Raw genomic sequence first — 27,054 nt, 5'->3', positions numbered from 1 at the left:
TGTTTTATGGGTCATACAAAGTGCCCAGGTTATAGAAAATCTAAGTTTGCTATCCAAACTGTGAACTTCACGATTATGACTGTTTTTACCGCAGAATAATTTTATGTCTTTTACAAATTTCGTAGTTTACAGAAAATGTAATCTAGCTGATAAAAATCTAATTTGTGGTGTTTACCTGACTTTCAGAACTGTAAACTTCACGACTGAAATTTGTGCAGCATTCATGTCACTAATGATAGTGAATGTAAGCTGAACTAATTTAGGGATGTCCTTCAAGAATGCAACTGCAGTCCTTACATATGGGTTGTCCTGCCTCAGGCAGCCCTCGGTCGGCCGGATTCCAAAGTCTGGGTCCAGCGTCGGCTGATGTCGCCTCCTCCCTGACGTCAAAGCGGCTGAGGTATAAAAGCATCAGCCGACGCCATCTTCCTCAGTCTTTCTTGCCGCGCGGTGCCCGAAGCAGAAGCAGTTCACAAGTGCCGGTCGGTCAGCTCCTGTGTTTTACGTATCCGAAGTCATCAAAAAGCTAAGTACCCCGTTGGGGAACCTTTTCTTGCCTCAGCCGATGTCAGAAAAATCTGAAAAAGTTAATAACTGTTTGTCTTGTGGTAAACAAATACCTCATAAGGACTTCCATTCTTACTGCCAAGCACTACAACCTGCCTTTATATTCCAGATCCCAAGCAGGCTTTGCTTCAGCAGTCCTGCAGGGCATTTTAGCTACACCATCCTTATCTTAGAGCCTACCACCCCCAGCTTGGCTATGGTATTCAACCCATATGTAAGGACTGCAGTTGCATTCTTGAAGGACATAATACAGTTTTGTACCTACCATAAATGTAGATGTCCGATAGATATGCAACTGCAGTCAGGTTTTCCCTCCCTCCTACCCCTCTGTGGATTGGGTCCACTTCTCTCCTTTTTATACTTAGCTGGGGACATCTGTTATGGTGTATCTGTTTATTGCTATTGTGTATCTCTGGACTTTTTTTATCCAGTTCTAAATTTAGCCTTCCTTGGAGGGCACCTGGCATCTGGGGCAAGAAACACGGAGGAAGATGGCGTCGGCTGATGCTTTTATACCCCAGCCGCTCTGACGTCGGGGAGGAGGCGACATCAGCCAATGCCGGACCCAGACTTTGGAATCCGGCTGATCGAGGGCTGCCTGAGGCAGGACAACCCATATGTAAGGACTGCAGTTGCATATCTATCGGACATCTACATTTATGGTAGGTACAAAACTGTACTTTGTATATCCCTGTTGCAGTTAACTTAGTTGGAATGCTTGGAAAAACCTGTCCATGTAAAGTTAACTAAACTGCATAAGTACCACAGCTACTGGCACAGCTGAAGGTTCCTTCTTACAGTATGGGAAAGGAAGGGAAGAAATTAAGATTTCAAAAAACCTGGACAAGAGGAGTAAAAAAGTTGCTGGCTGGAGCTGACCTCCTAACAGACATTTTGACTTTTGCTGCAATGCCAATTGACTGAGATTCAGTGAGAGGTGGATGGTGGGGGGATTAAACAGTTTTGGTGACTCTCTTTCCTGGGGGGGGGGGTCTGGGGTTGCGGTCTTCCACTAACTCCCATTGTCGACTGGAGGGTAGCAGCTTAAGTAATGGAATGGGAAAGAGAGAATTATAAAGGTGATACCATGATATATATGATGTTCTTCGTGTTTCATTGTTGCAGTCATCACATTTGGGTCATCCCTGCCAGGGTAGCCCTCAGCTGGCCTGAATACCAGAGACTTACTATTTCTGCGTCAGTTGCTGTCACTTGAGGACTGACGTCCGGTCGTCAGTAGTATAAAGTAAGGCAGCCAACACCATTACATCAGTCTTTCTTGCCGTGGAGGCCGAAGCAGTTCGCACGAGTGCCATTCAGCCGCTACCAGAGTTTTCGTCTACCGAATTGAAGTTGAAGTCTTCTAAAGCTAAGTACCCCATTGGGGATTCTTTTTTCTTGCACTAACCAATATGACAAAAAGTTAATAATTGTCTCGCCTGTTGAAAGCAAATACCACACCGAGACTTCCACTCTTACTTCGTCACTTGTTTAGGCCCAGAACATGACATTCCCCATTGTCACTTCTGTGCTTTGTTCAACACCAGAACTATCCGTCATCGGGTCTTATTGTAGCCAGATATTTTCGCTTACAGTCCTCGAATTCCAATATGGCTTCAGTAAGGCATCCGAGAGCAGATCTTCTGAAAAAATGTAAAGATAGAGACAGACCACACAGTCCAAACCTACCTTTGACGCTTCCGTTAAGCTAGTCATCAGTTCTCTGGTACTCAGTGAGGCACTTTTGCAGCCCCGGATGCCTGCTTTTGTTGATTCGCTAGCCTCTACCAAGACCCTTTTGGAGTCCGGTATGCCACAAAACCCTTCTTCGACTAAGGATATTGTATCTACCTTGGATGGGTCCGGAGCGCTGAGCAGGCAGGCTTCCAAGAAAGTCCTTCACACTACCAAATCTCGACACAGACAGAGGTCTTCTTTCGTGGCTACTGTTCTTTCAAAAACTACAGAGTTTCTTAGGCCCAGGGTACTTACCACACCCAAGAAACCGACAACCCGCTCTCGGGTGCCTGCTGCCTTGCCTCAGTCTCAAATGCTTAAAATGGTGTAAGACCTTATCATGCTGATCAGGGGAAGCCAAGCTGCCCCCTCCAAAAGGAAAAGAGATATGTCCCCTGTAGTTTTGTCTGAACAATCAGATGAATCTGATGCATATTAATATGAAGACATGCAACCCCTCTCCACTTATGAGGATTCTGATGCAGAGGATTCCATTTCTTCAGCCTATCCCCCAGAGGATTTTTCCCTTTGGGGAAACCCTGCATACTTTAAGGGGACATTTCCAATGGGAGAGTCAGGACTAACCTCAGTCTAAAAAGAGACTCAGGCAATTCCTAGATCTTCCACAACACAGACCGTTGGCCATCCCCCAGTCCTGGATATTGTGGAGGATGTTTTCTTCGAATCCAGCTTGACTCCTGACACCCTTCCTCCAGCTCCCAGAAAACCAGACAGGTACTACAGAGTCCCTGACTCACACAAATATCTTTTTAAAATCCTACAGCTGACCCTGAGGTCTCAAGCCCAAAAGGGATTAAAGCAATCTCTGCTAAGAATCCCACCCCCCTCAGACAGGGATTCCAGAGTATTGGACAGATGGGGTAAAAAAAAGTGTACACCTCAGCTACTCTTGCTATCAGGCCACTAAATTGTCAGTTCCATATGCTGAAATTTCAGCAACATACTTTGGAACTCAACAAAAAAATGTCTTCCTTTCCTGCTTGGGCAGAATCTAAAGATTTACAAGAGTTAATGCATTCTGCAAGTCAAGTAACTAAACACACCTTGCACTGTGGTTTTGACGCCCTAGAATCTTCTTACAGGGCTGCAGTCACTGGATCTGTCATTAGAAGGCATGCATGACTTAAGGAACAGCCCCTGCCAGACCATGTCAAATCTAAATTGTTGGATGCCCTTGCACAAAGATAACTTATTCAGGCAGACAGCCAGGAAAAGCTGCTCAAGCACATGGCCTTTGTAAAGACCCTCCTAATCTCTCTAGGGTACACAATCAATGAAAAGAAATCCAAGCAGGTGCCTACCCAAAGGATAATCTTCCTGGGAGCAAGTCTGGACACAGCATTCCAGATGGCATACCTTACTCCAGAGAAACAAATATTCCTGACAAACTACTTCTCTCAACTACCCACCAGCCCCAGCTAACTGCAAGAAAGATCCTGCAAGCTGTGGGGTTCATGGCATTTTGCATACTACTCATTCCATATGCCAGACTGCATATGAGAAAACTTCAATGGTACCTAAAGAGCCTTTGATGTCAACACTCTCAAGACCTGGAAATTCTTCTATCTGTAATTCTTTGCCTCAGAAAAGATTTTCTTTGGTGGACAACAGCATGCTCCTTCAACAAGGGACTGCCTTTCTCCCCCTCTCTGCCCAGACCCTCACCACAGATGTTTCAGACTATGCTTGGGGTGCACACCTGGACGGCAAGTGCATACAGGGCCAATGGAGCCCACAGCAAATCCCTCTGCACATCAGTCAAAAAGAGATGATGACTGTGCAGCACACCTTGATAGCTTTCAAGCTCCTTCTCTCTCCAGGGGCTCTCCTGATCAGAACAGACAACACCACTGTGATGTGGTATATCAACAAGCAGGGAGGGACTCACTCCTATCCTCTATGCAGGCTGGCCATGACCCTTTGGCACACAGCCTCTGCCATGCAACTACACCTGTTAGCACAATTCCTACCAGGCTCTCAGCTCTCTGGCAGACCAATTAAGCAGAAATCTTCTGGATCCACATGAGTGGCAACTCAACAAAAGTATACCCTCACCCTAATAACTCAGAATTGGGGAACTCAGATGGTCGACCTCTTTGCCTTCCACACCAACCATCAGCTCAACAAATTCTGCACCAGGGAGCATCACTGCATGGCTTGGAAAGTGGATGCCCTGTCCTTCCCCTGGGTCAACCTATTGGTGTATGCCTTTCCTCCCCTACCTCTCATCCCCAGGGTACTGCTCAAAATAAGGGAGGAAAAACCAAGGACCATTCTTATAGATCCAAACTGGGCCCAGCAACACTGGTAACCCTTGCTGCGCAGTCTGTCCCCACTACCTCAATGGCATCTTCCTCAGATTCCAAACCTCCTGACCCAGAGGGAAGGGTAATTCATGCATCCCCAATTGCAGACACTCAATTTGGCAGCTTGGCTTATTCCCTAACCCCAAACCAATCTGCCAACCTCAGTAAACAGGTTCTGGATGTTATCTGTGAAGCCAGACGCCCTAGCAACAGAAAGTCTTATGCTGATAAATGGAAAATGTTCTGCACCTGGATCCAGGCTAAAGTAGCCAATACGGCACAGCCCTCCCTCTCATCCTGGATTACTTAGCTGACCTACTACACAGTGGCCTCTCTTTCTCTATAAAAAATCATGCCTTTGCTATTTCTGCTCATTTTCACACGGAGCAGCCCCTTTTCTCAAACCCTTTGATCAAACAGTTCCTAAGAGGGGCTAGCAACATGAGGCCACCCAGAAGGGCAGCAACATCAGCTTGGGACCTTAACTTTGTGTTAGAAAAGCTCACCATGCCCCCTTTTGAACCAGCTTCTTCTGCAAAGCTAAAATGTCTCTCCTGGAAGACCGTATTCCTTCTGGCTATCACTTCAGCCACAAGAGTCTCTGAGCTGCAAGCACTCATGGCTGTGGAATCCATCTTCCATGCAGTCGGGGTATCCCTCAGAACTAACCCATCCGTCATGCCCAAGGTGGTGTCCAGTGTGGTTCTCAACCAATCCATTCATTTGCCCACCTTTTTTCCTAATCCCCAGAGCAAGGGGGAAAGGATTCTTCACTCTCTAGATGTGCACAGACAGCTCAGATTCTGTCTAGACAGGACTAAATCCTTCAGAAAGTCTGATCAATTGCTGGTTAGCTTTGCTACAGGGGCAGAAGGCAAAGCCATCTCCAAACAAACCATTTCCAAATGGATAGCACACTGCATCCATTTCTGCTACAAACAGCATGGAAAGCCTCCCCCCAAGGGGGTTATGACACACTCCCCCAGAGCAGCCTCCATCTCTGTAGCTTTCCTCAGAGGAGTCCCCACCAGGGACATCCTGGAGGATGCCACCTGGACATCTGTTCACACTTCTACCAAGCATCATCACCTGCCTCTTTTCTCCACATCCAGGGCAGGGTTTGCCTCTGCAGTCTTGCAGGGCATCCTAGCCAGCCCCTAGTTTCCTTGACTGCCTCTACCCATTTCCTTAGCTTTGGGAATCAACCCAAATGTGATGACTACAACAGTGAAACATGAAGAACATAGTACATTTGTGTACACTTACCATAAATGTAGATGTTTGAGAGTATTCACTGTTGCAGTCCTAGTTTCCCTCCCTCCATCCCCCTTTCTTCTCTTTCTCTGTTTATTACCATTCTTCCTTATTGTTCTCCTTTCCTTACAAGGGATGTATTGTTATTTATTTTCCATGGGTGGGGTTCTTCCACCTAGGGTTACTATAATTCTCTGTATGTACATATTATTTCGTCCTCTCTCAGGTTGAAGAGCAAAAAAAAAAGTCTTTACTCTTGTAGGACTAAAACTAAAGACCTTTTTTTTTGTGGGGGGGGGTTGATTGCCCCTCATGCCAGTATACGAGCCAATCAAAACCTCGAACAGCAGACCCCTCTGCTGAACAGAGCTCCACTTTTTGATTGGCTCATATACTGGTATACGAGCCAATCAAAAACGCGCACAGCGGACCCTCTTCTGTTCAATGCAGAACATCAAGCTGTTCCGCATTGAACAGAGCTCCGCTTTTTGATTGGCTCGTATACCGGTATATGAGCCAATCAAAAAAATAAACAAAGCGGAGAAAAAAATGTAAAGTAGGGATGTCTGCCTTTTGAAAATTATGCGATTTGTCCGGGTTTTAAAACCCGGACAAATCGCAGAATTTTCAAAAACCACCTGGACAGGAGCCAAAAAAGAGGACGTGTCTGGGGAAACCTGGACGTATGGTAACCTTACTTCCACCAGAGCCTGGACTCCTACTTGGGGGATCCTGACAGGTTAGGGCAAAGTGATGTAATGGCGTTGGCTGCCTTACTTTATACTACTGACGACCTAACGTCAATCCGCAAGTGACAGCAACCGACGCAGAAATACTAAGTATCTGGTATTCGGGCCGGCCAAGGCTAACCTGGCAGGGATAACCCAAATGTGATGACTGCAACAGTGAATACACTCGAACATCTACATTTATGGTAAGTGTACTTTCTCCCTGCAAGTAAAACATCACATAGGAGGTTTCATCATAAACATAAGTCTCTAGCTTATTCCCACTCTTCTACCAGCACAACATCCTGCTTCCCATCTTTAAGTATGCCCCCCTCTCTTAGTAGCAGATGACTAACTGGCAGATTCCTTAGACTGGGAAGTCCTACCCCTCATGGGCACACCAACAGCTGTCGTGTGGTGCATGGCTATACTAGAGACTGAGCTAAAAAGCATATGGAAGTCTGGAGGATGAAGATGACTGTGCCAAGAGTTATGCCTCTGATTATTGCATGATGGGAGGATGTCCAGCAAGCAGCATTAAGAATATGAAGCTCAGACAAACAGTTTGCATTCTTGAGTATCACCTTTCTCTCCATGAAATATGGTCTAAGATACATCACTCCCATGACCAGCTAAACATGTATGCTGCACTATGTTATATTAATTTTCAGTGTTTTGCATCAGATGACATTTCTATCAACAGCTTTGCATCAATGTCCACTGTGCCTCCTGGAAACCATGAAGTCTTTTTTTTTCATTAGCAGTAAAACACTTTTCTAGACAAGACAGAAGGTGAACATTACTTCTGTGTGTTCCATATGGCAGCCTCTCTGAAGGATGCGAGTCACAGAACAGACTCCTGCATGTCTAGTACAGATGGTAACTTATTCTACTTTAGACTTCGTATTTGCTTGTGAGGAATATTGCAAACTGACAGCTTAGAACAAACACACCTTGTTAATAATAGACTTTGTGATTGTATGTGCAGTTTCTGTAGTAAGAAAGCACCACGTTTCTCAAGAAAAAAATTACCTGGAATTATATGAAATCTGATCTTCCCTGTTTCCATCAAGCAGCAATACCCACAGCATAATGTTTACTGAGACATCTGATTTTTGAGTAATGAGAGAAAATTGAAAGATAGGTGGCAGGAAATGCTGATAATTCAGAGTACCTGATCATTCTTTGGCTATTGGTATAAACAAAATCTGACACACACAGATTTAGGATTCAGAAGAGACATTTTTAAATCTGCCATGACAAACACTGATTAATGATTCAGACATGCATCCACTAAAACAAAATGATATTACATCATGTCTGTTATCCATACGACTGAAATTTCTTTTTGTTTTACTTTCATGAAAGTTTCAATTAAAACTTCTTTCTTACCTGAAATATGTAATCTCCAGGTGAGACATCGGTAATATCTACCCACTGACAGTCAATGTCATGACGGTAAACATCCCAGCATCCCATTGAAATTCCTTGCTCACCAAAATTGGCACATTCATATCGCTTTTGAATTTCTGAAATTAAAGAACACATTCAACATACTTCTTTTATCCTTTTTAAAATCCCAAGACTACAGACATTTTCACCAATATTTATCCTTTTGAAATCACAAGCACTACGTATATTTCTCACTAAGACAAAACATTGTAATTTACTGCAAAGCAGCTTCAGTCTGTTGTGTGTAATTGCTATCTGAGCCATAGCATTATCCTATGTCAGTGTAGGTCTGGGGTAAAAAAAATATTATTCTTTTCTAAGAATTTGGGGGTAAATTTGGATTATTACAGTAGCAATTTGGAAAGCAGAAGCTAGGATTAAAGCACTTGCAAAGTTCATAAATCAGTATGCAGAAAAAAGCAACTGGAAAATGGTAGGTAATTTGAATAGCTTTAGTTCTACAGAGGTAGGCACAGAGTTATGCAATATAAATATACTGTACATCTGAAATACAAGAAAGTACAGTTTTGTACCTACCATAAATGTAGATGTTCGAGTGCTAATACAGCTGCAGTCATAACAGATGGGTTCTCCTGCCGTCAGGCGGGTCCTCGGTCGGCCGAATTCCAAAGTCTAGGTCCGGCGTTGGTTGTCGTCACTTCTTCCCTGACGTCAGTGCGACAGGGGTATAAAGGAACCAGCCAACGCCATTTTCTTCAGTTTTTCTTGCCCCAGATGTCAGGTGCCCCCAGAAGGAAGGCAATACATAAATTTGCGTAATAAAGCAATGCAATATAATCAAAATACAGTAGTTGCAAGCAAATACACCATAAATGAATACCCCAATCAGATTGTATGAGGAGGTGTTAGCCAATAGGCCTGTCCCAAGAGGGGAAGGAGGGAAGGAAACCTGGACTGCAGCTGTATTAGCACTCTAACATCTACATTTATGGTAGGTACAAAACTGTACTATGTTCATCGTGCATACAGCTGCAGTCATAACAGATGGGTAGAATCCCAAAGCTAAGAGAGGGGTGGTAGGCACTAGGTGGAACTAGGAGGAGCGAGGATGCCCTGCAAGACTGCAGTGGCAAAGCCTGCTCTGGTTTTGGAGTATAATGGTAGGTGGTAGTGCTTGGAGAAGGTATGCACAGAACTCCAAGTGGCTGCTTCCAAAATATTTTTGGTGGGAACTTCTCTGAGGAAAGCTGCAGAGGTAGCTGTTGCCCTTGTGGAGTGAGATCTGATGCCTGTAGGTACAGTTTTGCCATGAAAAGAATAGCAAAAACTTATGCAGTGGGCTATCCATTTTGAGATTGTCTGTTTGGAAATTGGCTTTCCCTGAGCTCCTACAGCATAGGACACAAAGAGTTCTGATTTTCTGAAAGGCTTTGTTCTGTCCAAATAGTAACGGAGTTGTCTATGGATGTCCAAGGAATGTAGTCATCTCTCCCCTTTGTTTTGAGGATTAGGATAAAAGGTAGGTAAGTGTATGGCCTGATTCAAAGCTACCCTGGATACCACTTTAGGCATAAAGGACGGGTTGGTTCGTAAGGAAACTCTGTCCTGATGGAAGATGATAAAAGGCTGCACAGCCATGAGAGCTTGTAGTTCTGAAACTCTACGAGCTGAGGTAATAGCCAGAAGGAAAGCTGTTTTCCAGGACAAATATTGCAAATCTGATGAGGCAGCTGGCTCAAAGGGAGGCAAGGTCAGTTTTTCCAGAATGAAGTTGAGATCCCAAGCAGGTATTGGTTGCTTCCTTGGGGGTCTTAGATTCTTAGCCCCTCTGAGGAACTGTCTTAAGAGAGGGTGAGAGAATAAGGATGGATCAGTGTTGTATTCTGCAGAAATGGCTGAAGCATGGATTTTGATGGAGAAGAATGAAAGTCCACTGCTTAGCAGCTCAGCTAGATACTGTAGTATTTGAGGTAAATTCAGTTTTCCGGGATCCTGGCCCTTTTTCTCATTCCAGACACAAAACCGTTTCCATTTTGCGGAGTAAGTTTTTCTAGTTGATGGCCTTCTGGCCTCCAAAATGTCATCCTGCACCTCCTTGGAGAGTAGGGTCTGTTGTGATGCTAAGGAATCTTCCATGCGGCTAGATTGATTGTTTTTAGCTGGCTGTGAAGAGTTTTGAAGCTGTGCTGAGTCAGGAGATTGAGGCATTAGAGGCAGGGTCCATGGTGGGGAATGCGTCAGGCTCCTCAGGAGTGGGTACCAGTGTTGTCTTGGCCAGTCTGGAGCAATGAGAATCATCTTTGGTCTGTCTGCTCTGGTTTTCAGTAGAACTTTGGGCAGCAGAGGAAGAGGTGGGAAGGCATAAACTGTCATTGATGTCCAACTGAAAGAGAGAGCATCCACTCTCCAGGCCTCTGGATGAAAAATCCTTGAACAGAATTTTGTCAATTGGTGATTTTTGTGGGAGGCAAAAAGATCTACATCTGGCCTTCCCCATGCTTGGATTATTTCTGTAAAAACTTGTGGATGCAACTTCCATTCGTGTGGATCTGTCATATTTCTGCTTAGGTTGTCTGCCAGCGTGTTTTCCTTGCCTGGCAGGTACTGTGCTTGTAGTTCAATTTGTAAGTCCAAGGCCCTGTTCCAAAGTGACATGGCCAGTCTCCATAGGGGGTATGAATACGTTCCTCCCTGCTTGTTTATGTACCACATAACTGTGGTGTTGTCCGTTGTTATCAATAGTTGACCTGGTTGCAGAAGGTCTTTGAAAGCTATAATAGCATTTATTACTGCTAGCATTTCCTTTTGATTGATGTGAAGGTGCTTTTCTTTTTGGGACCATTTGCCCTGAATGCACCGATCTGTCATGTGCGCCCCCCAGGCATAGTCCGAGGCATCTGTTGTGATGACTTGATTTGCTTGAGGCTTGCTGAATGGAAGACCTGTGTTTGTTTGGCATGCTTGAGCCCACCACAGAAATTCATTTTGTAGACATGGAATTAGTGGTATTATTGTTTCCAAACTGTGGCTGTGTTGAGACCATAGGTTTTTCAGGTACCATTGAAGTTTCCTCATATGCAGCTTTGCACATGGGATTAGTAAGATGCAAGATGCCATGAATCCCACAGCCTGCAAGATTTTCCTTGCAGTCAGCCTGGTGCAATTTGCTAGTGCTCTGAAGTATTGAGTTAGTTGCCCCTGCTTCTCTGGCATGAGGTAGGCCATCTGGGTGTTTGTGTCCAGATTGGCACCCAGGAAAATAATCTTCCGAGAGGGTATTAGCCTTGATTTCTTTTTGTTGACTGTGTATCCCAGAGAGTTCAACAACATTATTACATAAACCAGATGTTTCAGGAGAATGTGCTTGCTGTCTGCTTGGATGAGGCAGTCGTCCAAATAGGGGTATATTTGTATCCCTTGAAGTCTGCAGTAGGCAATTACTGATGCCAGGCATTTCATGAATACTCTGGGCGCAGTAGATAAGCCAAAGGGCAATGCAGACAATTGATAATGAGTTGAACCTGCAAGAAATCTGAGGTATCTTCTGCAATTTTGTCTGATTGGGACATGCAGGTATGCCTCCTTGAGGTCCAATGTTACCAGCCAAGACTCCTTGCCCAGCATGGGAAGAAGCTGCTGTAGAGTGAGCATCTTGAATTTTGGTACGAGTAGAAATGTGTTTAGGATGGATAGGTCCAAAATAGGTCTCCAATCTTTTCCCTTCCTTGGTACCAGGAATAGTCTGGAATAAAAACCTTGACCTTGTTCCTGCATAGGTACCTCTTGAATCGCTTTCATGTCTATGAGATCTGTAATTTGCTTTTGTGCCTCTGCCCTTTGATTGTGTGGCAGGTTCGGCATGCCTCTCATTTTTGGAAGGGTGTGAAAATGGAATCTGTAGTCTCTGTTTATAATGTCCAGGATCCATTTGTCTTTTGTGACAATATGCCAATTTTTTGAAAATAATGCCAGTTTTCCTCCTAAGGGGGCTGCCATTTGAGTCTTGCTTGGCATGCAAAGGGGAAAGTCATTGGGTTTGCTTTCTGAATGATTGCGAGTTATCCTCACCACCTCTTTGTGTAGGAGCTTGCCATTGTCTGCCTCTAAATGATCCTTAGGATTGTCCTCTGGCCCTCGGGCGCCTGTATCTACCTCTTTGGGGTCTGTCCGTGGCTGGAAAGGACCAATTTTTGGAAGGCCAATTTCTACTGAAACGTGGGGGTTGTACCTGTAGAAAATCCTTCACAGTTTGCATTGATTTAGCTTTTTCCTCCATTTTCCTTAATACCTCCTCAGCATTAGCACCAAATAATACATCCTTTTGTAGAGGGGCATCTAGTAATTTAGCTTTGACATGATCAGGCAAGGTTTGTTCCTTGAGCCAGGCATGTCTACGTATGACTGATCCTGTAACAGCAGCTCTACATGAGGCCTCTAGAGCATCAAAACCACATTGTAAGGTATGCTTACCCACTTGTTCTGCACTATGCATCAAATCCTGCAACTCCTTCAAGTCTGGTTGTTCAGGTTGTGACATTTTACTTTTCAATTGTGATAACAAAAACTGTTGGTATTTTAGCATATGGAACTGACAGTTTAAGGCCCTCATGGTTAAGGTAGCCGAGGTATATACCTTTTTTCCCCACCTTTCTAAGGATCTGGAATCTCTCTCGGAAGGATTTTTAGTAGTGGAGGCCTTAATTCCCTTGGGGCCCTGTGAGATGGTTTCTGGGTCAGCAGCATGGCTTTTGTATAGAAATTGGTGCGAGTCAGGAACCCTGTAGTACCTGTCAGGCTTGACTGGGGCTGGAGGCAGAGAATCCGGGTTAAGGCAAGCCTCCGAGTAAACATCATCTAGGATGTCCAAGACAGGAGGTATAGCCAGAGGCCTGTGCTGAGGTAGCAAGAGAAATTCCCTAAGCCTTTTCTTGGAATCTGAATATCTTGGCCTTCCCAGTGGAAGTGTTCCCTTAAGGTATGCAAAGTTTCCCCGAATGAGTAATCCTCTGGGGGGGATACAGAAGGAATGGACTTCTCTGCATCAGAGTCTTCAAAAGGGGAGTAAGAATGTTCCTGATCATCAGAGTGCTCTGAAATAATGGAGCCCTGATCAGAGGAGGGGGATTCTTCCTCAACTCTGGGCCGTTTGTCCGGTGGGGGTTGAGAACCCCTGATAAGAGTAATTAAATCCTCAGCCATTTTAAGCATCTGTTTTTTAGGCATGGGGCCTGGAGATGGGCCCTGTGTAGCTTGTCTCTTAGAGTGCATGGCTGTTTTAGACTTAGTGAAAGCCTTGATGGAAAAAGAAGAGGAAAGTCTGAAGACACCTTGAGTGGAGGTAGACCTGTCCACATTGTGAGGTTCAACGCCAAGAGTGGCTTCGTTATCTGTAGTCGGGGCATGGGCTGAGGAGCCTGCGACCTCAGGCACAGGAGACACCGCCAATGAAGTGTCGTCGGTAGTCAGGGGCTGCGTAGGCGCCTCGCTGAGATCCGGACCATGTGTAGTTGGCTTTGGCGTGGTGTCGGTAGAGGCCGCGGGCCTCATGTGTTGGTCCTTATCTTTGCGTTTTTTAGACAAAACTGGTGTCGGAGTATCCGATGACATAATATAGTTAAATGTTTTCCCAAAATAATGCTGGGCGAACTCCGCCCAACGCTTAACAGTGCGTTTATTGAATGTAGCACAAAAGCGACAGACCGAGACGTCGTGGTCTGGGCCTAAACAAGGTATACAAAGGGAATGGAAATCCTTATGTGGTATTTGCTTCCCACATGAAATACAATTGTTAACTTTGTCTGACATCGGTCTGAGGCACGAAAAGTTTCCCCAACGGGGTACTTAGCTTTCAAGAAGACTTCGGTTTGAAAATTTTTCGTAATTTCAGGAGCTGGCCGACCGGCACTTGCGAACTGCTTCTGCTTCGGGCACCGCGCGGCAAGAAAGACTGAAGAAAATGGCGTTGGCTGGTTCCTTTATACCCCTGTCGCACTGACGTCAGGGAAGAAGCGACGACAACCGACGCCGGACCTAGACTTTGGAATTCGGCCGACCGAGGACCCGCCTGATGGCAGGAGAACCCATCTGTTATGACTGCAGCTGTATGCACGATGAACATTTAGGCACAAACTCCAAATATTACCACAACACACAAATTGGTTGGGTCTGAGGTTGCTCAGCAGGCATCATCTTCCAATTTCCACATTGTGGTTCTTGAGGGGAGACACTCTATCTACCTTGACTACCGAAACCTTAACTGAAGTCATAGGAAGTTACTATGCTATTGGCCCTGAGGCCCTTACAAGCCTAGCCAAGAATTTATCCCATGTTCCAACAAGTCACACCCGATACCCCTGTCCAGCAGGGACACAGGTAGAATCCCAGGGGTGTATTTTCTATTCCCCATCCAGTTTGTGCTTAAAAAGGGTTAATGAGGTACTCTGTGTGACATGAGTAGGGAGGCTATTCCACAGAAGGGGGAGTCTATGGGACACAAATATGTCCCACAAACAAGTCCTATTGATGTCACAGACCAGGTTGAGGTCACACATGCAGGTTAATCAGGTGGAGCTTGACTTGATATGCAGCAGGCCCAATCAGAGCCAGATTACTGCAAATCCAGATAATCCTTTTTAAATGAAGACCAAAACTGCTTCAGATTAAGTGGTTCACGTCAAACCAGTTATTTTCTTCACATTTTTCTTCCAACCACTTTGTTCAAACTGCAAAACCTTCTTAAAATACTATACGAATTCATGGCTTGCATGAAATCCAGAGAGCCCTCCCATACTTCAGCTACTGAAAATTCCCTGTCCAAATGAAGCAAGAAGGTACCCCTTCAGGAAGATGCATTTTTCTCGAGCTCAGAAGGTGTGAAGTTGTCCTACTCTAGGCACCTGCCCCACAAACCTACCCATATTCAGACTCTGATGACATCCCCACCCAGGAGGACCTTTCCTTTAGGGATACCTTCATAGAATAAAGGAGACTTAAATGGGAAAGCAAACATCTCACAGGTTCAGACTTATTACTGGGAAGTGCTAAGTTTGCCTTCTCCTAGGCCACTGGCTACTTCTCCTGTATATATAGTAATGAATGATGTCTTTGAAGACATAGCTTTGCATCCTGATTCTTTACCTCGTGCTGCTGGGAAATGAGACAATGAATTTCACAAGCACCTTTACAAAAATCCAAAGGGTGACTATTCAGTAGTCTCCACAGAGTTCACAAAAGGTGCAGCTAAGGGACCAACCAAGCATCCCTTAGCTAATGATGGGGAAGGTAGACTTAGACAGATTTGGGAAAAAACTTGCATCTCTGCCACCCTGGTAATGAGAGTTTTGAATTGCCACCCTGGTAATGAGAGTTTTGAATTGCCAATTTCATATGCTAAAGTACGTTGAATCTCTTCCAGGACAAAGCTGTAGCCAAGGCGGACTCTATTGCAGATAGAACCTTATCCAGAGAAATTCAGAATACTACTTAAAGAAGCATTACCAGTCTTTAGACACTCCTTAAAGTGTGTATTTGACACCTTAGATGCATCATACATGCAGCCAGATTCTGTTATCTGCAGACAGGCAAGGCTCAGGATTCAGCCCCTGTCAAATCATGTCAAGGCTGAACTACTGTATATGCTATTGGGCAAGGAATTTCTTTTTGGACCTCCAGCTGAAGATGTTTTTGAGAAGCTGGATAAAAATGGAAAACAAATAAAAACTGTGAAGGAATTTTATCTGTCTCCAACAGCAAGGGTACAACAGGAGATACCCCTCAAAGCATTGAAACTTTTCTCTCTAGAAAAGGCAAGGGGAACCCTCCCTGTGGTAAGAGATTGACACAATCCAGGGGATAGCAAGTAGAACAATCACACAGAACAGGGAGCTCCAAAAAGCCCACCCAGCACAGAGATCATCTGCACCTATGTATGACCCCTGCCTCCCATACCACTCCCCTCCAAACCTCAAGCCAGAAGACTCTCCTCCTTAACTCCATGGAAAACCATTATCAGGGACCAGTGGGTCCTCAACATCCTAGAAAAAAGGTACTACATTCAGTTCAGCAAAATCCCACCCTTCTTGGGCATTCCAAGACCACCAAAAGAGCAGTAAAGCCTCTTACCACCTATCCCCTGGGAACTACATCACCAAGGATGCATTCAGCAGGTCAAGAAAGGAATAGCTTCTACTCAAGTATCTTTATTGTTCCAAGAAAGGATGGCACCTGGAGGTCCATCTTGGACCTCTCCACGCTAAACAAGTTTCTCAACATTCCAGGTTCAAAATACTTATGTTGCAAAAACTACCTCCCATGATCTTCCAATCTAAAAGATGCTTACCTTCATGTCATCATAGCAGACAGTCATAGAAAATTCTTATGATTTGTAGCAACAGGCTCTCACTTCCAAATCTGTGCTTTACTATTTGGGTTGTCCACTGATGCCAGAATTCTCACAAAATGCATATAGCGGCTCTGATATTACATTGCAGAACTCTCGGATCTCCTTTTTACCCCTGCTTTGACAGCTGGCTCATTCAGGGAAATTGGCAGCAGAGGACCTAGACAGTTTGCAAATCACTTTCAGAAGGTAGGTCTTACCTTCAATCTTCAAAAGTGACAAACTATTCCTCAAACAAGGATCCTCTTTCTGGAGCCCTCATATTCAGTCCAACAGAAAGCCTTCCTTCCCCAGCTGCTTCCAAAATAACACATCCCAGCAAGGGAATTACTGAATATTCTGGGGTGATCCCACTAGCAAAGTTACACATGAGAAAACTTCAGTGGCTCCTAAACAATATTTGGAAACAGCATTCTAAACCCCTGCAAATCCTACTGCCTCTCCTTCCATACCTGAAGAAGGAGCTGTTATGGTAGAAAAACACCATATGGCACAACCCAGAGGCAGACAAGACTATCACTACAGGCAATTCAAATATAGCTTTGGGGGCACTTTGGTTACCAGAAAGTGCTAGGGTTTGTGCACACCACAACAGAGAAAATGTTATTTAAGTCATAAGGAGCTACTAACAGTCATCTAAGCAGGCCACAAATCACAAGCCATTAAGGCTTTCCAGCAAAATAATCTAGACAGACAGCAACACCATGGTGGTGCGTTACATAAACAAGCAAGGGGAAACATTGTCCTACCCTGTGGTGCAGCCTTTAAGTTCAGATTTGGTGCTGGTTTAAGAAATAGGGCTAACTCTCACAGCTTCTTATAATTTGGGTCAGTAGAGTACCCTTTCAGATTCTCTATGCAGGGATTTTCTAGACCCTAATGAGTGAATGCTGAAGAGAAAGGTCTTCCTGGGCCTAACTCTGCAGTAGAGTGTCCCTTCAATAGACCTGTTCACCTCTCACCAGAACAAGCTACAGCGGTTCAGCTCCAGAACTCAACAGACAGGGACTTGGAAAATAGATGGTTTCTCTTTCAAATGGGCAAACTGGTTCCTGTATGTATTCCCCCTTTCTTCTGATCCCCAGTGTACTGATAAAGTCAGGGTGGGCAGACCCAGCATGATCCTGGTGGCCCCCTTCTGGATCAGGTAACACTGGTTCTCCCTTCTGTTGACCCTCAGTCAGGGAAGATACTGCACTCTACCACAGGAAGTAGATCTCCTCAGCCAAGCCAAGGGATCTGTTTTCCACCCTCACCTAGCCATACTCAGGTTAGCAGTCTGAAGGATTGAGTTTTGACACCAAGGAATGCTTCCTATTCCAAGGAAGTGCTTTCCATTCTAAAGGAAACCCAATACTAGAAAATCATACCTGGCAAAATGGAAGAGCTTTTCCACCTACTGTCACAGCAAGAACACTAACTCTTCTCAGACAGACTTAACTCAGTCTTGCAGTACACACCAGGTGTGTTTTGAAAGGGACTTTCCTACTCCAGTATTAAAGTTCATGCATCTGCCATTTCAGTTTGCCTGCAGTGTTCCACTTATCTTCTAACACCCCAACATGAAGTTTTTTCTAAAAGAGCTAATTATCTTGAGACCACCCAGCAGGAACCCTATTTCTGCCTGGGATCTAAATTATGTGTTAGAGAAACTAACCTTGCCCCCCCCCCCCGAACCTGCTTCCACGGCCTTTCTAAAGATGCATACCTGGAAGACAACTTTTCTTATAGATGTCATGATGTTTCAGAGCTACAAGCCCTCATGTGTAAAGAACCATTCACAGGGATAGGGTAACCTTTAGAACAAAACCATCCTTTATGCCTAGGGTGGCATCAAAACTTACCCTAAACCAGGATATCCACCTACCAGTTTTTTTTTCTGAAATTCACACAGCAGGGCAGAGAAATTCCTTCATTCCCTAGTGGGCACATCAAGTACAATCAAGACAGGGCCAAAACTCCTAATTGAGCTGGACAATTACTACTGGCTTTTCCAGAGGGTGAAGAAGGCAGGCCTGTCTCCAAACAAACCATTTCAATGGCTAGCAAACTGCATTAAGTTCTGTTACTCATACCATGAAAAAGATCGATCTAGGCATGGAGCCACTGACACTGTTTCCTAATGGAAATCCCTACCCACTCAAGCCTAGAGGCAGCCACATGGAATTCAGGTTACAGTGTTTTCTAAAGGTGTGCACTATGTCTGCAAGACTAGAGCAGGTTTTGCCACTGCCATCCTGCAAACTCGTATTTCCCAGAGTTGTACAGATGACCTACCACCCAGCTGTTAGCTTTGGGAGTCCTCCCAGGAAAAATATTGCAAAACTGACTATGAAGAATGTAGTACAGTTGTGTTCCACCCACCATAATTGTAGATGTCCAAGTAAATCACTGTTGCAGTACATACTCCCACCACCCATCCCCTCTATCTGCTGACCACTTTTTTCCCTATTGGTGGGTGCATGGGATACAGGGTTTTCACTGCGGATAGTACCCTTATCTCAGTCATCCCACTTCACTCAAATTCAGTCAAGTGGGGAGGTTGTGCTGCCCTCAGACAGCAGACTACTTGTTCACTGCTCATAAAAACCTGAAGATGGCACTGACTGACAGCCTTCTTTTACCTTAACCTCCAGATGTTAGTCATCAGATGTCAGTGAGCTCGGGATGATGCAAATTCTTTGGAGATCTATCTAGTCCTGGGCTCCTGTATGACAGGAAAACCAGGAATCAGCACTGATCTACTCGAACATCTGCAATTAAGTGGGACACAACCGTACTTTCTTAAACTAGCAGCAAGTTAGAGAGATACACAGCTACATATTATGCTGATAAAATTCAAAAGAAGCTGTGAAAAGTGACACAAGAATGAAGGAAGTAAATAAGCAGAAATTGTTGACAAGATTCTTCATGATATGTACTTCATGACCTATAGAAGGAACAAGGGGCCACCAAATTTGAATGATACAGTCTTCCGATACCTATTTCTATTTGACCATTTTGCCTAATACATTAGCATCATCAAGTGCCTACAGGGTGTAGTTTTAGAGCTAAGCATGTTAGTACTAAAGCTACGCACAAGATAATCTGGTTCAATGCAAAGAATTGTATCCAAGTAGAATGTTCTTACAGACATCAAGAAAAACTCCACAAGCTTAGGCACTTTAAAGATATTACATTTATTTGGAGACAGAAGGAAATAATGACCCTACGTAACATGCCCTTTAAATTTAACATTTTACTCCATTTATCCTTTTTCTTCAACTGTTTCATGAGGCCTCTTTAGTGAATCACCATTTCCACTTATCGTGGCTTTTATTTGTAAAATAATTTACACATCCAGGGAGTACAAAATCCTTACACCATTAGTCCAGTCCTCTCCTTCTCCTTTTGGGTGACACTTTGCATATCTCCAAAAAGGAAATCTGTGCATCTGTCAGAGACACTGAGGATGTGTTCCAAATCAGGGACCCTTCAGTGATCACAGATTAGATTGATCATCAAAAGGGGCACTTGCTTTGTGGATTGTTTCCTTCAGTTCTTCCCATGGCTCTGCGAGTGGCCAACCTAGAAGAATCCATGTTCCTGATTGGAGGAAAAGGGTTAATATAGAAACTGCCAAAGAGACTGTGTTGAACGCCCCTTCTTCATCCAATAATGCTCCAGTTTTCTCCTCCTCGAATTTAACCATTTCAACTTGGCTGCAGGATGTAAAGATCCACCATCTACTGTCATGAATCAGGTTTTTCCTACTCTTCCACTGCCAGTAAGGAACATAGGTTCTTCCAGGATGGGCCACTTGCTGAGCCAGGGGAGAAAATGAAGGAAACAATCCACAGAGCAAGTGCCCCTTGCAATGATCAAATGAATGTGGGATCCAGTGAAGGGTCCCTGATTTGGTACATATCCTCAATGTCTATGACAGATACACAGATTTCTGTTTTGGAGAAAGCACCATCTTTTATTCTGGCTTTGAGGGCCAATATGAGTGACATTATTTTGGATTTAAAAATGGTTGTATGCAGCGTTATGTTGAAAATAATAATAATTTTCTTAGGTAAGCTTAAGAAACCAAGTACTTTCACCCCTATATTACATCTGTTATAAGAAGTGTTCTGCAAGACCTGAGAAAATGATTTGACAGAATATGTAGGTAAAAGTAATGTTGGTAAGAAGTTTTTTAATCTTACGAAAAATTAATTTGAAGCAATGAAAACTTTATAGCTGCTTATGATATTTCAATTTGCCAAGCCAACAAAGGAGGGGCTATAGTAGTTATGAATAAGACAACGTTATGTTGTCCTCTCTCACCTTCATTCATTGTTGGTTGGGTTTGGAACTGAGAATCTGTTCCGACTTGGCCTATACAAAAGCTAGAGAGCTTCCACTGGCTCAAGGCTATACCCTATCCATCCCATCATGGTCAGGGAAGATGACCCAGATCTCATTTGCCACTTAGCAAGATCGGGTGCTCCACACAGACTCTTGCCAAGTGGAATTTTTGTCTTCATTATACCTTTGCAAAACTGTTTTAAAATCAGCTTAAAATAGTAATTGTTGTAGTTTAACAACTTGTTAGGAATGGTATTTTGTATTTTCTGGTTTTTGTTGTTTGGTTTTCTGGTGGCCGTCATCTACAGTTAGGCCTGTTTGACCTTTTTTCTCTCTCTAACATGGCCAATCTCATTTAAGTTAGAGAGGTTTGGACTAGTTTTTCCTACCCTATCCTTTTTCTTGCTTTCCTTGGGTAGTTCATTTGAGTTAGAGGTCTCCCTTGGACCCGTTTAACTTGGATGGCTCTTTTTTTTTCCCCTGTCCTTTGTAGAAGTCAGTTCGTTTTTAGCTAGAAGTGTGTTCTCCTTCCTTTGTCTATAGTAGTGTAATACAGGTTAGTTCTACCTGTTAACTGTACTTCAAAAAAAAAAGTGTTTTTTTTTTGAAGTTGTTGCTTTCTGGTAGTGTATTATCCTCTGGTAAGATGTCCAAGGATCCTAAAGAAGCGAAACCTTCGGGTTTTAAAAAATGTGGCAAGTGCAGCCAGAAAATGTCACTAACTAATGAACACACCAGCTGTGTGTATTCCTTGGGTGCTGTCCACCTTCAGGAGTCTTGTTCCTTCTGTCATGCTTTTAGTTACAGGGTACTGATGGAAAGAAGGAACAAGCTCATTGTGAGAGGTTTGTTAAAACCCCCATTTTCTGAGGCTTTGAAAGAGAATCAGAGTACCTCAAAAACTACTGAGCAATCTCCATCCTCCAGATCAGAAAAATCAGATAAGAGGATGTCTTCTGCTGTTTCATATTCGGAGCTGGCAAAAAAAACAGGCAAAGGACTTATCTTCGGACCCGAAGGCTTTTGGGACCAAGAAATCTGCCTCATTGGTAATATCGGGACAGAGTTCCAGTTTCAGAACCATTCCCCAGTGTTGGGACCGGTCTCCCCAGTCTTGAGAACCCCACTGTTACAGCCTGTGAGGTCCCTGACCCTATCCTCTCGATCCTCCAGAAGAGTTTCAGATGATGATGTGGAGCAGGTGGTGAAGAGACTTTTACAGATGCCGGCACTGGCCAAGATACTGTTGACTTCGACCCACAGGGATTTGGAGCAGAGTAACATTGCTTCCCCTTTGTCACTTCCTCCTCCGACCCATTCTGGGGCTTCAGAGCAGGAGTGCTTGGACCCAACTGTAGCAGAATTGTTGGTGTCGAGACTTGTACCGAGATTGTGGGGCCCAACTACCGCTCTGACCTCCTCGGCTTCATTGGAATTTGAGAGGTCTAGAAGCTAACGCTCTCCCATTGGGTCTGGGGAGGAGAATCGGGCTGGACAGTTGTCCAACCCAAATCTACCTCTTGGGGCTTTGGCACAGGTGAGTTTGGCACCTACATCAGCCTCAGAGCCCACTGCCTTGGTTCAGGAGGGGGGTTTCTGGTTCTTTGGAGCCATAGGCCTCTTCGGATCAGGGACAGGGGGCTTTCAAGGTGATGTGTGTGCTGTCACATCAGACTTCTCTGCTCTCAGGTCCTAGTACTCTTTCCCCAAAAGTGCCATTGTCTGTCTCAGTGCCTTCATTCCCACCCAGGTGTGGAGACCCGAAACCCCAGGATGCCCCTCTGGACAAAGCAATCTCTTCTGAAACCTCACCGGAGTACCCCCGTGAAGAGGTCCTTCAGAAGAAGTTATGCAAGAGAAAGCATTTAGACTCCCGAGAGGAGTCTGTCATGTCAGACACTGACCGCAATGAGTCAGAAGGGTCCCCATGGTCACCCTCTGAGGATGTCTCCTTTGCAGTCATCCTAGAGATCCTCAAACAAAGAGGTGGCTGGAAGTCCTTAACTCTTCTGAGGATGAGTCTGTGTACCTGAAAGCTTTCAGATCATGCCCTTCCACCTCTTGGGTGTCTCTGCCTTTCGACCAGCTCATGAACGTAGTCAGTCGGAAGGCGTGGGCCTCTCCAGATTCAGTGGAACCTGTTCCTAGGAGGCCAAGTAAATTCATTACTGTGCCCTCAGATAGGGAGTTCCTCACTAAAGGTGTCCCAGTTGATGCTATGGTGGTGACAGCAGCCACCTAAAAGGAATTGTCTGAGATTTCCTCATCTGTCCATCTGCCGAATAAGGAGTCTTGGACGATGGACAGATATGGAAAGCGTATGTTTTCATCAGCTTGCTTTGCCCTTAGGTCACCAAACTACCTGACCCATTTTGCTAGACTTCAGAGGGATCTCCTGAAGGAGCTAGGAGATGTCTGAAACCCCCCGCAGATGCAGAATCTAGGAGGACAAGTTTGTCCTCCCAGCTCTCCACCTTAAATTCCATAGTAAACTCCTCCATGCGACTTATCTCTTACACGGCCAATGGAGCAAGTAGGACAGCGGATACAAGAATTTTCTTAAGGAGGCATTCCTGGATGCGCTTATGTGACTTTGCAGAGCATTTCAAGTCTTCCTTTATTAACGCCACTTTTGACGGTTCATGCTTGTTTGGGCCAAAAGTGAGAGAGACTCCAACCAGGTGCAAGCAATAAGGAAAGACTCTTCCTGCCATTGGTGTCAGTTTTTCCATCCTGAGCAGGCTTTATCCCAAAGGCTAGAAGGGGGGAAAATGTGGTTCTGCAAGTCCCAGAGAGCCTTCCTGGATGTGCGTGGTGATTCTTCCCCCAGGGGCAGAGGGGGAAGTAACAATGGAAGATGCCTAGCATGCAGCAGAGGGGGTACACAGAATCAGGACGACAGGGATTCCTTCCTTGGTAGGCCCTTTCAGCGCTCTTGAAAGGAGGCCTGTCTGTCCACCTCTGGAGGCAGTCAGGGGTCATTGTCATTGTACCCAAACACCTGGCTAAAAATAACAAGAGACAAATGGGTACAAGCGATCATATCAAGAGGTTACTACATATCCTTTTCCTCTCCCCATTTAGAAAAAAATCAGTTCCAGATGTTCCACCCTGTCAAAGGGACCATGCAACTATAGAAGTACAAAGGTTGCTAGAAAAAAAAAAAGTCATCCAAGATGTCCCTGCAGACCAAACTGGATCCGGAACTTACTCAAGGTTCTTTTTAGTTCCAAAAAAAGACAGGGGATTGAAGGCCTATTCTGGATCTCAGCAGACTAAACAAGTCCGTCAAGAAGTAAAGTTCCATATGGTGACACTGCAGTCGATACTCCCCTCTCTGGGGAAAAGACAATTGGATGTGCTTGATAAATCTCCAAGATGCGTACTACCACCTAAAGATGGACAGGTGATTCAGGAGTCATTTACGCTTTTGGCTTGGAGCTAGTCACTACCAGTTTCGAGCACTGCCCTTTGGTTTCACTACAGCCCCTAGAGCGTTCACCAAATGCATGGCAGTAGTTACGACTCACTTGAGACATCTAGGATTCCAAGTGTTTCTGTACTTGGATGACTGGCTCCTAACCGCCACCACCGAGCATCTACCAACAAGAGCGAGAGACACCACCATTCATCTTTGCTGTCAGCTAGGCATCATGATAAACTTCAAAAAAATCTGCCTTGTTGCCATCACAGCATATTGCCTCTATAGGGACAGACTTTAATACAAGACAAATGTTAGCCAAATTTCCTCCTGAGAGGGTTAAAACCTTACATCAGCAAGTCAAAAACCTCTTGATAAAGGAAAAATGTGCAAGCAAAGGTTATGAAAGTTTTAGGTACCATGGCTCGTCTGCACATGAGGATTCTTCAATGGCTTCTTTTCACCCAATGATCCATGCAGGAGCTGCCCATGTCTCACAAGATTATCATAATGGACTCCTGCAAGAGGGATCTGTGCTGGTGGCTTCACTCTACTCAAGTGGAGTTAGGTAGACCATTCATTTTTCCACAGCCAACAGCCACAGTGATCACAGACACTTCCCAGATGGGGTGGGGGGGCATTACCTGGGGAAGACTATCCAAGACGTTTGGGAGAAATACGGGAACCACTTGCATATCAATGTCCTAGAGATGATAGCAGTGCTTTTGGCATTGCAGGCATTCCAGAACTCCCTTCCACTAGGAACAACTGTAATCCAGACAAACAACATGTCAGTGGTGTGGTATATAAACAAACGAGGAGAAACTAAGTCTTACTCGCTATGTCAAGAGGCCCAGAGAGTATGGCAGTGAGCAGTCTCTTCCCAATGTTTTCAGATAGCAACTCTCATCCAGGGGAAATCCAATGTGATAGCATACAAACTCAGCTATTTTAATGCCTCAAGAGTGGTCCCTAAAACAGGAAGTTTCAGAGCAGATTTTCTGCAAGTGGGGCCAGCCTTGCTGTGACCTCTTTGCCACATCCATGAATATCAAATGCAGCAAGCTACTCTGCTTTGATCCCCCCTCCAAGGGAGTCACCAAGGGATGCATTTGTACAGGATTGGCCCCTGGGTCTTCTCTATGCTTTTCCTCCCTTTCCCTTGATTCCCAAAGTCCTTCAGAAAGCCAGCACATTAAGGAGCAGTTTGATACTCATTGCCCCACACTGGCCTCGTCAGATTTCATTTCCCTTTCTATGGCTCCATCTCCAAAAGGAGCTGTGGATTCTGTACCCAGTTCCAGACCTCCTAACTCATCCCTCAGGGATGCTCCACCAGTCTATTCAAACCCTCAAACTGACAGCTTGGCTGCTCCACTTCCACTCATAGCCAGGCTTCCAGATATTTCCCCTGCAGTGAAACACATTTTGATTTCGTCCCATAAGGCTTCAACCAGGAAACTATATGCTAGCAAATGGAAAAGGTTTTCCTATTGGATGCTCAACAATCACATGGATCCTTTCACTGCCCCTGTAACAACCGTATTAGACTTTCTAGTGAAACATTTCAATGAAGGGGCAGCAGCGGCTACCATTCGAGTTCAATTAGCTGCTATATCAAATTATCATATTGGAGAAATGGGTTTGAAAATCATGTCCCACAAGGTCTGCAAAGCTTTTTTTGAAAGGTACTTTCTTACTAAGGCCTCCAGTGCAAGAAACATCAGCACCTTAGGACCTTAACTTTGTGTTCTCCACCTTGATCCTTCCCTCCTTTTGAACCTGCATCATCTTGTCAACTAAAACTTTTAACGTGGAAAACAACCTTCTTGGTAGCCATCATGTCTGCTAGATGGGTATCAGAACTCCAAGCCTTGCCAATGCATCACCCTTACTTGATTTTCCACAAAGATAGAGTTTCCCTGACAACTAACCCTTCCTTCCTCCCCAAGGTATATTCAAAAGTAAATTTGAATCAGTCCATTGACTTGCCTGTTTTTTTTCCCAAAATATGGCAACAAGGCAGAGTACAGACTACACCAATTGGATGTATACAGACAATTACATTTCTACCTACACAGAACAAAGGAATTCAGGAAATCAGACCAACTGTATCTTTTTCAGCTATAAAGGGCACCCCAATATCTAAGGTCACACTTTCAAAGTGGCTTACTGATTGTATAGCCTTCATATACACATCTCAGAATAGAGAACTTCCAGGAAAAAATAAAATGCCATTCCACCAGAGCTATGTCAACCTTGTTGGCCTTCCAGGCAAGACTACCTATGGATTCAATCTGTGCTGCAACAACATGGATAAAGCCTTATACCTTTATTACTCATTACAAAGTTGATTTGGCCTCCAGGAACAGGGCCTCTTTTGGGTCCACTGTTCTGAAGAGCATTTTCCCTAGAGCCACCCAAGAAAGAAGGTGCTAGGGACGCTATCCCAATCAACAATGAATGAAGGTGAGATAGGACAACATAACATTAAGAAGTTATGTACTCACCATAACGTTCCATGTTTGTTGTCCATCTCGCCTTCATTCCTGCATCCCACCCACCTTCCCCCAGCCTTCGCTCCTGGAGGATTGAGAGGTTTATTACTAATTCGATTTAGTTTTTCTCTCTCTTCCTTAGTTCATCTTATTGGACATAGTATAACTACTACCCCTAAACATATAACTATCTGCAAACAAGATCTGGGTTATCTTCCCTGTGCATGATGGGATAGGGTATAGCCTTGAGCAGGTGAAAGCTCTCAAGCTTTTGTATAGGCCAAGTCAGGACCAATTCTCGGTTCCGAACACAACCGGCAATGAATGAAGGCAAGATGGACAATAAACCTGGAACATTATGGTGAGTACATAACCTCTT

The 27,054-nt window shown here is 44.5% G+C and overlaps 1 protein-coding gene across 1 annotated transcript in view; it reads right to left on the bottom strand.

The window, feature by feature from the left end:
• The window catches only part of LOXL2 (lysyl oxidase like 2), an 836,537-nt gene that overhangs the window by 141,480 nt on the left and 668,003 nt on the right, over positions 1–27,054 (bottom strand). The window contains exon 12 of the mRNA XM_044083118.1: positions 8,006–8,142. Coding sequence (XP_043939053.1) covers positions 8,006–8,142 — 137 coding nt within the window. The remainder of the gene's footprint in view (positions 1–8,005; positions 8,143–27,054) is intronic.

This window comes from Protopterus annectens, chromosome 9.part0 (assembly GCF_019279795.1).
Source record: "Protopterus annectens isolate FY-2018-M chromosome 9.part0, PAN1.0, whole genome shotgun sequence".
Lineage (NCBI taxonomy): Eukaryota > Metazoa > Chordata > Ceratodontiformes > Protopteridae > Protopterus > Protopterus annectens.
Note: the sequence above shows the minus strand (reverse complement) of the source record. Positions and strands in the feature narration are given on the sequence as shown.